Source organism: Sceloporus occidentalis, unplaced genomic scaffold, assembly GCF_023333645.1.
Source record: "Sceloporus occidentalis isolate IW3139 unplaced genomic scaffold, rSceOcc1.0.p SCAF_5, whole genome shotgun sequence".
NCBI classification, from domain to species: Eukaryota; Metazoa; Chordata; class Lepidosauria; order Squamata; family Phrynosomatidae; genus Sceloporus; species Sceloporus occidentalis.
Window position 1 is genome coordinate 37,641,495 of NW_028316985.1, and position 16,040 is coordinate 37,657,534.

General features: G+C 41.9%; 1 protein-coding gene across 5 annotated transcripts in view; it reads left to right on the forward strand.

Moving 5' to 3' along the window:
- Nucleotides 1-15,616, forward strand: part of CSDC2 (cold shock domain containing C2) — a 29,388-nt gene extending 13,772 nt beyond the window's left edge. For 4 of the 5 annotated variants that reach the window (XM_089523714.1, XM_089523715.1, XM_089523718.1 and 1 more), the window contains exons 2-4: nt 2,066-2,255; nt 4,798-4,920; nt 10,559-15,616. In XM_089523714.1, the coding sequence (XP_089379840.1) occupies nt 2,080-2,255; nt 4,798-4,920; nt 10,559-10,721 (462 nt within the window). In that variant the 5' untranslated portion in view covers nt 2,066-2,079 and the 3' untranslated portion in view covers nt 10,722-15,616. The remainder of the gene's footprint in view (nt 1-2,065; nt 2,256-4,797; nt 4,921-10,558) is intronic. The other variant, XM_089523716.1, reaches the window with a different exon arrangement.
- Nucleotides 15,617-16,040: the final 424 nt, after the last annotated feature.

Below are 16,040 nucleotides of genomic sequence, written 5' to 3' on the forward strand. Positions count from 1 at the left end.
AGAATTCCTTTAGCCCAGAAGTGACAGCTTATTGTAGTAAAAATAGGAAATGGAAGCAATGTTATGATTCACACCAGAGATTAACAAACTAGATAGTCAGAGGATAATAGTGGAGCCAAAGACATCATGCAGCCAGCTCTTAATTATCCATGCAGTGCTGTGTAGATAATTAACAAGCCTGAAGCAGCTGCACCACATCTGTATCTAGGAAGAGCATCCATTTTAACAGTGTGGTGGCCAAAAGTGATAAACCATAATGTTCTAGGAAGTGAATGACAGCAGATAGCATGATGTGATCGAATGTAATTATGTGAATGAAGCTACTGCGCTCTTGTCTTTTTGGAAGTGGCATCTAGGTTGAAACCATATTTGTTGGTCAGATAGAAACATGGAAACAGTAGAGCAGAAACAATGATCCCTTTTTTATTTGCAGTCACATCTTCTATTGGGTAATTGTTAGAAGACCTGATGGAAGCTATGGATGGGATCAGAGCCAGCGAAAAGGCTGCTATTTCCTCCTAACCTCTCCTATCTCATGGGTTGTCAGGGAAAGTATAAGTTTTCTTGCTAGAGGTATCAACTGATCACTGGCTGAATGGTTTGCTGGCTCCTAATTGTTTTACTGGGCTGAATAATATGAAGAGCAGTCCGTACAATTCTGGTGTTCTAGTAAGAGCCAACGGTGAGGGATAATAGGAGCTGCAGTCCAACAGCAATGGAGGGGGAAAGGATTGGTCCTGAGGGTTAGAAGTTACCAGGAAATCAATGCAAAATGACAGTGGGAAGTGTAGGAGGAACCTGGCTGGCTACCTGAAGGATAGCCTTCTTTCATATCAATCAATAATTTTATTTATGTCTCTCCTTTTCCACAAAAGGGGACTCAGTGTGGCTCACAAAATAAAATAAATATAGGTAAATCCACATATGGCTAAAACTTATAAAAAGTTAAGATAAAATAATATTGAACTGTTTATAGAATTAAAACCATATAAAACATTAAATTGAAAACATAGATTAAAGCATAGATTTTTAAAAGTGCAACACTTAAAGAGAAAATTCAATTATATAAAACAATTAGCTCCAAAATGCTTGCTGGAATACAAGAAGGCCATGTCCTCCATTCCTACTTGATGAGTTTAAGAAGGTGGTGGGACAGAGAGAAGGGTCTCACCAGAAGATCTTAAAGTTCTAATGGGCTCATAAAGGCAGATACAATTCTTCAGATATCCTGGACCCAAGCCATATAGGGCCTGATAGATCATAATCAGCACTTTGAATTATGTCTACAAACCATTACAAGATAGTACAGGATAGTAAGTGTAGCTTCGTGGCATCATCAATTGTATCTTTTGCAAAAGCAGATCTGATCCAGCTGAATGGCGGGTACCAGTATCAGTGAGCTATTAGCCTTGTCCCCCAAAGGTAGCTGAACTGCCTAAAGCAATGCTATCCTCAGAGTCAACCATAATTTCTAAGAAGAAAACATCTATTATGCCAGGGATGGGCGGCTTCTTGGGTGTTGGTGCACTGAATACCCACACCTACCCACTGCAAGCTGTGCTGCCATCAACATTTGGGAGCCACCAAAGTTCATGTTGCCCCTGAGTGTTCCCCAGTGGCATGGCCAGCGTAGCACTTCCTGCATCACAGAGCTTTGCAAAATGGCATGACAAAATACTCCTCTCTTTCTAAAAGTGAAAGAGGAATCATGTAGAGTAATCATGTCACATTTTGAGAGTGGGCTTCATCCAGTGTAATGTAAACATAATGTAATGTAAACAGCACACAGGCAGCCTGGGGGGAATTTGTGGTATATAGATAATCTAGACAAGCTCCAAATAGCCTATAGGTGCAAAATTTTAAGTAACCTGAAATGTTATAATGAAAATCTCTCATTGTGAAGGCATTCATGGAAGCAGGGCTGCTGCTGCTATTTATTGCTACATAGTGGTCCCTACCATCTGACTGTTCATTAGGACTTCTGTTTCTCTCTCACTTGTTTTGTGCTACAAGATGATTCCAAAAGTTGTGGATCGTTCCATGCTTATTATTTTTCCCATTCCAGAAGACAGCCCCACCATGTCGTCTGACCAGACTTCTCAATCCACTGTGCCGCCTCTCCACTCTCCAAAGTCACCTGTGTGGCCCATTTTCCCTTTCAACAGGGAAGGAAGCAGGATCTGTGAGAGGGGTAGTCACCTTCTTCGAGACTTACCAAGCCCCCTGCCTACAAAAAGAACCAGGACATACTCTGCGTAAGTAGCCAGATTCTGCCACTGGGGAAGGGCATTAGTGGAGCAATTCATATGTTGATGCTAAAACTGCTTAACATTCTGGCTTTTTGTTGTAGTATTTGATGATATGGAATACTTTGTTGGGACTGGGGGAGATGAGGAATTGTTGTCTTAATTATACCTCTGAGCCTGTTCTCAATTGTGCATGCAGTACAAATCTGGCCCAGTTCTGATATAAATCTTTATGACTTTAATCCTAGAGAGAGCTGTCAAACTGTAATTAGTCTAATTTCTGTTATTTTTGGTTGCTTATCAGTCCAGCAGTTATACTGAGTCCTCATCAGCCAGAGCTGTTATCAACAGGCTAGGCGACAGAATCTAAATCACATGAAATCACATTAAGACTGAAATGGCATTGCATATCTAAGACAATAAACAGAACTAGCCTAAGACGTTTAGTTGTCTAAAGCAAAGCAGTAAATGGTGCCCATCATCACCCATCCAAATGGTGGTGCATTGTTGCCTAAGACACCCCATTATGTTGACAGCTGAGGAACTGCTTCGCACAACAGCATCTCTCCCTATCCTTGACGTTAAAAAACAATAATCCAAGTAAATAGAAGAAAGCCAGCATAGTGTAGTGGTTTGAGTTTTGGACAACTAATGTGGAGACCAAGGTTTGAATCCCTGCTTGGCCATGGGAAAGTCCCTGGGTGACTTTGGGCAAGACACACTCTCTCAGCCTCAGAGGAAACTAAAGACAAACCTCCTACAAAATTTTGCCAAGAAAATCTCATGATAGGTTCATCTTAGGGTTAGCATACATTGGAAACTACTTGAAGGCAGGTACAGCAATAAATAAATAACATGCTACTACTTTTTCATAACAGCTATAATCTGCCTCCTGATATGGTTGCTTTAGGGCTCACCCTGAAGGGGGAAGAAAAGTCTCTGGAGTTCCAGTTGTTTTTGTTTGGATTTTACTTACATATTCCCAGGTTTGCATCCAAACTCTTTCTTTAAATGTTTTGAGTTTCTTCCCTTCCTTGTGCTCTTCCTTCCCTCCCTCCCATGGATCATGTGTCACATTGTAGACTCAGACAAGTTTCAGAAATAGTAGTAGTAGTAGTAGCAGTTGTTGTTGTTGTTGTGTGCCCTCAAGTTGTTATCGACCTATGGTGACCCTAAGGTGAACTCATCACTGGGTTTTCTTGGCAGATTTCTTCAGATGGGGCTTGCTATTGCCATCCTCTAAGGCCGAGAAAGTGTGACTTGCCCAAGGTCACCCAGTGGGCTTCCATGGCCGAGTGGGGCTCTATTGAACATTCTTTATTCAGGAGTTTTATAGTCTAAATGCTCAAGTACTTTACCAATTTTACACTGGTTAAAGATTTTGCTTTCCCTCTCTTGTATCTGTTCGAATCTGTGTCCTGAAACTGGTGGCAGCTGTCTTCACTGGTTCTGGGGTAAACAAACAGACAGCCAAGTATAGAGATACATGTTGTTTTGGAAAATATTGTGTTGCTTTAAACTGACTTAGGAAGTAGGAACGAAAATGGTGGGAGTTCCCAGAAGCTTCTCGGCTAATATCGGGAGTTCTTAGAAATACTTCAGAATGAGGAAGACATCATGTGGATCCCCAAAATTAAATTGGTTCGTACATGAAGAAAACTTGGGACTTTGAGGGCTGTTTTTCTCATCTGAATACTCTTCTAGTTGATAGGGACAGGGCATTAATAAGATTTTACAGAGATCCTAAAGTGTAAAGCTATAACTCTGAACACCAAAGTGAGGGTTGTCCAAGCCATCACCATGAAGGGCTGTGAGAACTGGACAGTGAAGAAAGTGGACAGAAATAAAATCAACTCATTTGAGATGTGGTGCTGGAGAAGAGTGCTGAGGATACCATGGATAGCCAAGATGACAAAGATTCTAGAACAGATCAGATTGGCCCAGTGTCTACTCTACCCAAGTTAAGTTATGGCTCGTATGGAAGGAAGTCTGCACATCAGGATGGTGGCTTGCAATGTTTATCACATCACCAGGAACTTGGGAAATATCCTGGGCAGAAGGCAGGTATTTTTTTTCCCACCTGGGATACTCCCATGGACTGATACTAATGCTGTCCTGGTGCTTTGTTCATTCTTGTCCATTGTATGAGCAAGGATGGGCTAAAAATATTCAGCATAGGTAGATGAGAGCTGACATTTTTAATGAATTTGGGGCTAATGTTTCTAAAGGAGTCACATAATTTAGGACTTCTTGCAAATATTCTCCTAATTCACTAATATCCCGAGTTCTGGTGGTAATTGACTTTAGAAGATTTTTTTGCGGGGTGGTGGTGGTGGTGGACTTATCCATATTATCTGTCAAATTTGAAAAGTAAAAATCTTACGGTGTTGCTAAATTGGTGTAATTTTTAAATTATTATTTGTGTTTTGACTGTGGGTAGGAGGGGATTTGAAAGAGTGTTGTCTAGAAAGCATCTTCTTGGTTGGAACTACCAATGCAGCTCAGACTCTTCCTGATTTTCCTTTCTCCTCCTCTTCTTCGTTCTGTCTAGGACGGCTCGTGCTTCTGCTGGTCCTGTCTATAAGGGTGTATGTAAGCAGTTTTCACGCTCCCAGGGCCATGGTTTCATCACCCCGGAAAATGGCACAGAGGACATATTCGTCCATGTTTCTGAGTGAGTTCTGTGGGGAGTTGTGTGCACGAGCCTTTTATGTTTTAGGTCATTGTCCAGAGATGCTTTGTCTGAGCACTCCATGCTCTTTTTTCTCATCTCAGTCCAGAGTGTGACAGTGCATTAGTGTAATACACGGTGGAGTGCACACTTGTTAAGGAGAATTCATTTCACAGTTAGTTTGATTTTGACAGAAAATGTTATTTTTATACATGAACTGAATAAAAATAGTTTTGTAAGTCTCTAAATAACTGCTTGAGACATCAGCTATTGTGTGGTGTGATATATCCTAGATGCAAATGTGCCATAAAATCTCCTATTTTGTCTGCCTTCCCACCTCCACAGTGTGATGTGAAAATCCTTTCCATTACTCAGCAATACAAAATCTCATTTAAAATTTAGCAAGGAAAACCAAGTAATCTTGAAAGCTCAGCTGAACTAGTGTGGTAAGGTATGATAGAGACACACACAATGCCACTGTGTAACATTTATGTATAAAATAAACTCACTTGGTGACTTGGGGGGAGACTCTCCCCCAATCTCCCTCACAGTTTGTTGCAAGGATAAAGTGGGGAGGGCAGCAATGTATACCTCTAATTTCATTAGAGAAAAGATGGGATATAAATGCAGTAGATAAATTAAACACACATATTTGTATCTATGGAGAGCCAATATGGTGTAGTGGTTTGAGACTACAATTCAAATCCCTGCTCCTTCATGGAAATCCACTGAATGGCCTTGGGCAAGTCCTATCCTCTCAGCTTCAGAGAAAGGCAAGAGCAAACCCTCTTTGAACAAATCTTGCCAAGAAAATCCCATGATAGGTTCAACTTAGGGTCTTCATAAGTCCAAAATGACTTGCAGGCACACAACAACAAATAAAATGCATATCTATGTAGTATAGTACTTACGTACATGCATAGACATTTCTTGGTAGTAAGCCTCAACCAAACAGGGTAGAGTTTCTTTCTGAGTAAACAGAACTGCACTGCTTCTTCTTTCACACACTTTTTGCAATGCGATAACTGTAATGCAGGCTGAGTGTGGTGGAGTCTCCTTCCTTAGAGGTCTTAAAACAGAGGTTGGATGGCCATCTGTAGGGGATGCTTTGATTGAGAGTTCCTGCATGGCAGGGGGTTGGACTGGATGGCCCATGTGGTCTCTTCCAACTATACGATTCTGTGATTCTATGTGGGAGGAAAATGTGTCCCAAGGTATCAAGGTTCAGCAGTTTTTAAGTAATGAGTGGGGTTGAAATGGTAACATATGGCTTGGTACCATATAAAAACCTCTTCTCTGTCCTAAGAAAGAAGTTCCTCTGCAGAAGTGATTGCTTGGTGTCATTTACTTTCAGGCTCTGCTCTCTGGGATTGATAGTATCTCAGATATTTAAAAGGTTCTCTGACTATGAGTGATCACGGTTTTTTGCAGTTCTTCATAGCCAATGGAGATAGGCTAAGTTTTACCTGGTTTCTTCAGGACAGATGTATAATGAACTTTCGGAAGAACTGAGATTCAAAAAGAACATTTACAAGAAATGGAAGAAGAGGGAATCACTAAAGAGGAATACTAACACATAGCCAGTATCTGTAGTGAGAAAGTCAGAAATGCTAAAGCAGGGGTAGGCAACCTTTTTGAGCCGGGGGCCGGGTTTCTGTCCCTCAGACAAATGGGGAGCTGAAGCCGGGGGGGGAGCTTCCACTCTCCGGGGGTGGGGCCACGTGCTGGGGGTGGAGCTTCCACCCTCCGGGGGCGGTGCCACACACTAGGGGTGGAGCTTCCACCCTCCAGGGGCGGGGCCAGCACTGGAGGCCTTGCCCTCTTTCCGGGCCCCTGACGGGGCCCCAGGCCCCATCAGAGGCCGGCAAAAAAGCCAACCGGGGCGCCAGCGCTAGAGGTCTTGCCCTCTTTGCCAGCCCCTGACGGGGCCCCAGGTCCTGTCAGAGGCTGGCAAAAAAGCCGATGGGGGCGCCAGCGCTGGAGGCCTCCCCCTCTTTGCTGGCCCTGCCGGCCCCCCATCTCACATTCATTCTCTTTTCTTCCTCCTTTTTCCTTATTCCATCTCCTTTTCTCATTCTCCCAATTCCTTCCCTCCCTCCCACTCTTTTTCCTTCCATCCATCTCTCTCTTCCTCCCTTTTCCTTATTCCTCCCTTTCTATTTCCCTTTCACCTTCTTACTACCCTACCATGCCTTTCTTCCTCCATTTCCTTTATTCCCCCTCTCTCACTCTCCCTTTTACTTTCTTTCTTTCCTTCCATTCATCTCTTTCTTCCTCCCTTTCCTTTATTTCCCCTTTCTTCCTTCCTTCCCTCCCTTCTACCTCTTCCTTTATTTCCCTCTCCCTTTCTCATCCCCCTTCCTTCTTCCCTCCCTCCTGTCTTCCTAGCTCCCTTTCCTTCTCCCCATCTCTCCCTCCACACCTCCTTCCTTCCTTCCTTCCTTCCTTCCTTCCTTCCTTCCTTCCCTTCCCTTCCCTTCCCTTCCCTTCCCTTCCTGCTGGAGGCAGAGGTCCATCTCTTCTTCCTTCCCATCTCCCCTTCTCTTTCTCCTTCCTTCCTTCCCTCCACACTTTCCTTCCTTCTCTCTTTCTTTTCCTCCCTCCCTCCCTTTCTCACTCTCCCCTTGCCTTCCTTCCCTGTCTCTCCCTCCACACCTTCTTTCTTTCTTTCTTTCTTTCTTTCTTTCTTTCTTTCTTTCTTTCTTCCCTTCCTTCCTTCCTTCCTTCCTTCCTTCCTTCCTTCCTTCCTCCCCTCTCTTCCTTTTCCTTCCTCCCTTTCTCATTCTCCTTTCTCCCCATTTCTCCCTCCACACCTCTTTTGGGATGCACGAGGACAATTATCACATAGGGACAATTGAAAGTGTAAACGGGGCATTCACGATTAAGATTTTCACATGACATCGTGATTAAAGTACCATTAGCCTGGGAATATCCCGTGATTAAAATAAAAGTTTTTCACACAATGTTGCGATCAAAACCGATTAAAGCACCATCAACTTGGTGAATGATTTGTTGCTGTTTATTGCCTGGTTATTGCCTGGTTATTCCTGGGATAATGACTGCTGTGTGTGAAAATCTTAATTGTGATTTAATAGTAATTGCGTGATTTTCATGGGATAAACCCTGTTTAAACTTTCAATATATTGCGCCCTCATCATACGTGGGTTTGAGCATATGCTCAAACCTGGGGGGAGCTGTGCGGGAGCGTGCGGGGCGCAAGGGGAAGTGCGTCCCATTCAAATGAATGGGGTGCGCGCCTGTGGTGCACCCACACCGCCGCCACATGCATGAGCCCCATTCAAGTGAATGGGGCTTGAGCATACGTGCGCGGGGGGGGGGTCCAGAATGGATCCCCCACATAAGCCAAGGGCGCCCTGTATTCCTCTTTGTAATAAACTCCTTACATTCTTTGCAAAATTTGACTTCCAAAAAATATTAGGGAGGTTGAAATCTCCCATTACTACTTTTTCTTTCTTTTTTGAAAATTTGCTCATCTGTTCTAGGATAACATCGTGCAAATCTTCTATGAGGCTTGGAGAGCTATAGTAGATCCCCCCCCCCCAAAATAATAATATCACTGTTGTATCCCTCTCCTTTGGTTTTTACCCAAATATTCTCAACTTGGTTTTCATCTTTTACATTGTGGATCTCTTCACAGATCCTTGACATACAATTTTGCTACTCCTCCTGTCTGGTTTGGCCTGCTTCTTTGGAAGGGGGCATACTCACTATATTCCAATCATGTGATCCATCCCACTAATCTTTCGGTGATGCCTATTAAGTCATATTTGCCTTCCTGTGCATCAAGAGGTCAGGTTCATCTTGTTTATTTCCCATGTTCTGTGCATTAGTGTAGAGACATTTAAGAGCATGGGTCTTTCTCTCCAGCTGCTTCCTCATTGTATTTTTCCTCCCATTGTTGGCTACTTGTACTATTGGTCCAATTCCTCCTGCTCATTGAAGTTTTTGTCCCTCGTACATAATATTTCCCTGCTCCCATAATACTGTGTCCCTTCGCCCTCATCTTTCAGTTTAAAGCCCTCCTGATCAGATTTGTGAGTCTCAGCAAATACAGTCAGCCCTCCTTATCCATGGATTTTTTTATCTATCGATTCAAGCATCCACACCTTGAAAATATTTTTAAAATATAGCTGAGAAATCCTAGAAAGCAAACAATGGTTTCACTATTTTATACAAGGGATGTTATTTTACTATTCATTATATCTAATGGGACTTGAGCATCCACAGATTTGGTATCCATGAGGATACAAACCCCAGCGGATACCAAGGGCCCACTCTATATTCCTGCCAAAAGCTGTGAAGTGCAGCCCATATCTAGCCAGAAGTCCTTTCTTGTGAAAGTGCAGAACATGGTCTAAGAAGCCAAACCATTCCCGACAAGAACATCTGTGGAGCTTGTTGTTCACTTCCAATATTCTTCTTTCTTTTCTAGGATATTTTACATGTTATGTGTGCAATTTCCAAGTAGTCTCCTAGCTAGGTTGAAACTGCATTGCTGTAACCATGAGACAGTATCATGCACCTTCAGATTGTCTTTTAGTGCCTTTGCCTTCTCTTTTAATCTGAGAAATTTCAAATGGCCTCACAATCTACATTTACTCACATGGAAAGCAGGAGAAATGGATTCCTTTTGGCAAATCAAGTGTCCACTAAGCATGCTGGCCATGTGTTCAGTAGAATTGTGAAGAGTCATCTTACATGTGCAGAAGTGCAGAAACTTTGCCTGTGAAAATGGGAATTTGGAAGTTCGATTTCTTATGGAGAACACCCCTTGAGTTATTGCGTGTGTGCACTTCTATGCATTTAGTTTTATATTTCTATGTGTTCAGTTCTGCTGAATGCATGGCCAGTGAATTTGCTGGCAGCAGGTTGTGGTTTAAAGGTGAGATCTTGCCTGTACAATATATCTCCTTGTGTTTTTGGCTGGTGTGACTTTCCAATCTTAAAGAAACTATTAAGAACACATTTTAAATGTTTCAAATCAGGAATTCTACCTCTGAGAATTGATTAAGATTTCAAAAGGTGTATATAAACTGCACAATTACTAAATTTTATACCACTGTAATTGTCTTTTCTCTGTCTTGAAGAAAACCTAGGACTTGTGGTCTGAGATACTTAGAAGTTACAAAGGAACTCTGAGAAGAGAAGAATTAAGGATTAAAGCAGTTCTGTAATGTGGGATGGCTTGAGTTTTTTAGGAGAGTTGACTAGTGCTTTTTAGCAGAGGCTTATGAGTACCTCAACCGAGTAAACATCCCAGGATTCAGAGGAGCCATGAGAATTAAAGTGTTGTGAGACTGATATAACTATGTCAGACACATGAAGTCTCACGTTCCTCATGAAACTGATATCCCAATGGATTCTGGAGAAGCCGCTTGGTTTCATACTCATCTATACTTTGTGTGACTATATTTTGTATGACTTTTAAATAGAGGCTGGATGGCCATCTGCCGGGGGTGCTTTGATTGTATATTCCTGCATAGCAGGTGGTTGAACTGGATGGACCTTAAGGTCTTTTCCATCTCTATGATTCTATTATACTGTTCTGTTTCATGATATCAGTTATTCTTCACCTCAGCTGAGTTGAGAATTCTGAAGTCTTCCTTCTCTTTCTTTTCAGCATCGAGGGAGAATATGTCCCAGTAGAAGGAGATGAGGTCACATACAAAATCTGTCCCATCCCACCAAAGAATCAGAAGTTCCAGGCTGTGGAGGTGGTGCTCACTCACTTAGCACCACACACAAAGCATGAAACATGGTCAGGCCAAATAATTGGCTCGTAAACTGCTTTTTTGAGCCTGCAGGCCAACTCCACCCGGAAATGGAGTTGAATGGCGTGGGTGGGTGGTGGTGGAACTATTGGAACAATGAAAGAGGCCTGGTTGGCAATTCTTGTTTGCAGTGTAACATGTTTGCATTTATATCTTGTCTTTTCTGAGATTTACCTTTTGAGGGGGAGAGGGTGGCAAATGTGCTTTTTTTCCCCAAGATGGCAAGCAAGAAGTGGAAAAGAGTGGATTTTCTCTCTTATATGTCATAAACTCCTGATTGTACCAGATTGAGCAAAATCAGAGCTTCTGGTTTGTGTATGTGTGTGCGTGTGTGTTGGCATGCATGTGTACCTCCATCCAGAAAGACCGAACTCTTTCTCATACCACACAATTGTAGCACTTTTGAGTTCACTTTACTTGCCATGGTTGCATCCTGTGGAATTCTGGAATTTGTAGTTTCACAATACATTCAGCATTCTTTGTTAGAGCGCTCACCAAACTACAAATCCCAGTGTTCTGTAGGATGTGGACATGGCAATTAAAGTAGAATCAAAGTACTATAACTTTGTTGTGTGAAAGAGACCTGGTGTTTATGTTGCAGAATGACAAAATGTGTCATCCTGCTTCCCTTAACAAATTATCTTATTCATGCTGAACAGTGACCAAGCATATAACCACCACCACCGACTTTGCATTAAGCTTCCTCTTCAGCCTGAACAGTACTAAGTGTGGCACTAAAAAAATTCCTTCTTTTCTGGGGACAGTTTTACATAACTTCAAAGTATTGGGGCTGTAGTGTCTTCCAGAATCTTCCCCAAGTGATACTGCCATTTATGGAGATACTTGAAGGTGTATTTACTTGTCTCCGTCCTCCTCTCCTCAACTTCATGAGAGTGCAGTGAGTTTACTCCCTGTAACCCACTGGCATCATTTTCCTGGATCATTGTCCATATTTGCCAGCGTCTGTTGAGGTTAGTGGCTAGGTGAGCTTTGGAGACAGGAATGATGGTGCTGTGATTGCTATTGTTTTCACTTAAAGCACTGGAAGTATCTGAAATAAATTGTGCAGAAAACTAGTAGAATACAAAAATCAGAATAGAATTTCTATAAAAATAGCCATGGTACCCTCTGCTATGATAGCTCCACTTAAATTTGTTAGATTTCTTCTGGTATGGTACAGAGGAAGAATTGCTAACTTTGTTTTGTCCTCTGTTTAAACAAGGACTATAATCTGAAGATAATGGGGTTTGAGACAGAGCCTGGAATTCTACTTTTTGGGCTATAGGGACAAGAAGACTCTGGCACTACTGCCATGGTATCTAATGAATTCTGGGAATTGTAGTTAAAAAGACTTGTCCAGGTTCTAATTCTGGATTAATGAGGCACTAAGCATAACCACTGGTTAACATCACCATTGAAGCCATTCTTAAAACTGTCAAATCCATTGGTGCTTCCATCTGTTAAGTCATAGTGCAAGTTATCTTCCGCTGGAAGAGGCAAGAATTTTGTGCATGTGTAAGTTTGGAAAATGAGTAGAGGTTTCTTGTAAAAATGCTGGCCTCTTCAAGTTTTATTTTAATATTAAATCATTCTCAATGCTATTCAGGAATTAGTCTAATGCTGTAGTAATTGTCCACATATTTACATGACTGCTGGACTGCCATACTACTGATCCTCTTCGGAGAGGCTGTTTATATTAAGACAGAGAAGGAGAAAAAGAAGATATGGAATATGAATATGAAGTGGTTTTTTTCCAGGGTAGTGAAAGTCTGTGAAATTCCAAATGAACCCTGGGAAGCCACATTGTGACCCTTGGGAACTGTATATGGTTCATGGATCATACTTTGTCTGCTCTTGACTTAGCCTTTTGTCAACTGTATGTCTGAAATGTGTGTCTGTCTTGAGAATGATGGTCCTACCTTCCGCTTAGCAAACTTAAAAAATGCACCCCTTCCCACAGAAAAACACCTTGGTATTTGGAATGATAAAGAGGAACCTTTCCAGAGTTCCTCATCTCCAGCTTAACCTTAACCCCTCCACCATAAAGAGCAGGGGTGTGTTTAAAATGTGCCAATTCCCCTGTATATAGCAGTGGTTTGTTTAAGATGCCAATAGTGCTGGAGTCTCGCTCTCAACCTGTTGGTGTATGTATGTGTCTTATTTAACACAAGAGATGGCTATTTCTGCATAAGATACTCTTTCCCTATTATTCTTGAAGGAAAGTAAAAGCAGCTGCACTATCTGTAGTCACATTAGTGTCTTAAATTGCAGTAAAATATTATGTGAGAAGGACAACAGATATGTCCATTTCCATTGGTTTCAAAGAGATTAGTTACATGAAAGCTTATAATAGTATGTAGATCTGGAGTCTTCAATCTTAGCCAAAACAAAGATGGCACTGCATTTTCTATATATATGAAAACATAAAGATGTCCCCTGAAGGCATTTGTCTCTCTTGAAAGGCATACCAAAAGAAAGTCAAAAACATTGTTAGAAGATTCTATTCTGTTAACATTTGGAATAGAACAGAGCCTCTGGGATGCATCTGTTTTATCCACTTGGGTGCTGTATAGTAGCTCTTAGTAGTAGAAATCTTTTTGGAGAAGAGTATTTTGGATTGCTGCATCTACAGAGATGCAGGTTTCAGTATTGTCCATGTACTGTATTTCTGATTGTTGCAGATAGTGTGTTCCCTCAGGATAGATGTTTGGGTTTCTTTTTCAATTCTTCCTTCTAATATCTTAACCTGAACATTTTGATGATTACCCCCAGTGTGTCTTGTTTTGTAGCCAAGAAGGATTATGTACAAAAGAGATGGAGGAATGGTGATAATACATATTTAAGAGTGGCAGGATTCATGAGGCAGTATAATGGGATTTTGTGGCATTATTGTATTGAATGCTTACTGCAATTGTTTTAGTTCTGCCTAATCTTTCCCAAACATTTTACTACTTTCCCCAGGATATACAGGGTCATGTCTAAAAGCACAAACCTGGTTTCTAGTATTCTTCTATATGTTTGTAGTAAAATGGTTTCCCGAATAGGGTGTGCATGCTAGGAGTCTGCATGGTGGTTTGCAATCTCATTCTAAGTAGATTGACAATTTCAAAGCTACTTAGGCAATGCCTTATCTGAGGTTGTCTGACCTTGGAGAGAAGTTTTACATGCACATCAACTTTTGATGCACTAAAAGTAAGTATCATTGTTTTAGGAAGTAACAGGAGTTTGAATGAAAGCTGTGAGTGTGCTTATGAGAAGCTGAGGACATGTGGTGCCTTCTGAATGAGTTGAGGAGAGCCGGATAGGAAGAGACCATAATGTACTGGCATTATGAGAATGAGACTGCTTTTCAAAGTTGCATTTTTTGTACATAGGGTACTTCTCTAGAGGCTTTGAGATACTGTATGAATGTATATTGAATTCACATCTAACTGCTATGGTTCATAACTCTGGTGAAATAAAAACCCTGAAGAGAGCTTCTTAATCACATTTTATTCAAAAGGAAGTGCATGGGGAAAATGCACCTTGTTTCAAAGGAGGATTCTGTCCAGGAGTCAGTGGCATCACCAGGAAGGTGCAAACCAAGTTGGATGACACCCCAGAGGAGGGATGACACCCAGTTGGGTCCTCCCCTCCTTCGGTGCAGGAGTAGTGAATGCGTGGGCTTCCCAGCTGCTCTGTCATCACACTGCCTCCTTGGGGAGGAAGTTCAATGATGGAGTAGCAGGAGGGGCAAATAGGTGCCCTTCCTGGGTGAAATGCTCTGCACCAGGTGACACCCTACCCAGTAATGCCACTGGCAGGAATGTGATTCTCTTTTAAAGCAAGTGAAAAGGAGATATATTCTGGAACACAGAAAGTTTCACTGAGTACATATGCTTTGGTTTCTTCATGAGATGGTAACTGGCTCTTGTAAGGAGTCCATGGGCCAGTGGATCTCGGTCTGAGCTAAGCATTAAGCAAAATCACACGAGTGTTTCTGGAACAGACTGAACATCATTGAGAGGTTTTTTTTAAAAAATTCCTTTCTCACAAGCTCCATGTGCATGGAGTGTACAGCGTTAAGAAAAGTTCAAACATAGCCCTCTCACTGGTGTGCTCCTTTCCAAGCAGTAGGAACTTTTCTGAAAACAAGTATTAAAAAATGGCTGTCAACCCAGCTGGCTGTGACGTAACACAGTCCCAAAAGACTGGCATATGAATTGACTGAATGCTTATTGCTATGAATACAAATATGCTGGTCTCCAAGCAGCATTTTAAAAAAGTGGTGGTGGGCTGTGGACTACATTCTAGAACAGAACTTGGTTCATTTTCTTGTTTTTGAAACTAGTTCCTTCCATGAACCAACGTGGCTGATTTTGATGAGAATATTCTTAGAGCTTTTGGACTAAAAGACCAACACATGCAATTAGTGTTTTTGCATCCAAACAACACTTAAGAGTCACAGGAGAATCTCTGTGTGCATGAAGTAAAATAGAGGTAGTGGGTTTTTAAAAAAGTATTCAAAACTAACCAGTGAGCTCTTATGCAGATATATGAACAGGTCCTATTTCTGGTAGTTTCTCCATCTGCTGTCTAGGGCCCATGGAGGAACAAAGCATGGATTGGAAGGAAGCCACCCCTGCTCCTCCCCATGGTGGATTTAGTCCCCTCTGTGTGACCTGCTTCCTGTGATAACCAGAGGGACCTCTTGCTCACATTCAGCACCAGCAGCTCCTAGCCTCTGTCCCTCTCCTTGAAGGTGCAATACCAGTGGGAGTGCCACAAAACTGTGACTTCTCTCTGGGAATTGATTCTTTCTGAATAACCTTGTTACCTATAGTTGTCCGTGTTTTACAAGTTTTTCTGTGGTCTTTGCCTGTCTGACCCCATGTTGACCTCTGTAACACTGGCAATAAACCATTAAAGTGACTTTCCCATGGGTCTTTCCTTTTTTGTCTTGTTTTCCTTGGTTTGGTAATTCTTTTGGAACAGGAGAGGATGGATACCTGAATGACATAACGTCAGCAGTATCTAAGGCAGCTTGAAGAAAGGAAATCTGGTACCTTACCTTAGTGTTCCTGTTCCTGATCCAAGTGTGGTTGGTGTTAGCTGTGCGGGCAAACAAGATCTTGTGGAGCTAGCAGTATGGTATGGACACTCCATGCAAATACCATCTTTATAAAAAAGAGGTAAGGAGTTGCCTTGCATGACAGCTGGTTTACTGAGCCATGTGACGCACAATACGTACAATCTATTACTTTGATAAGTAGCAGCTCTTGAAAATTTCAGGGAGATTTTGTTCCCCTTATCTCTCCTACTTGCAAGCTTGTACGTGCAGGTGTTATGGGA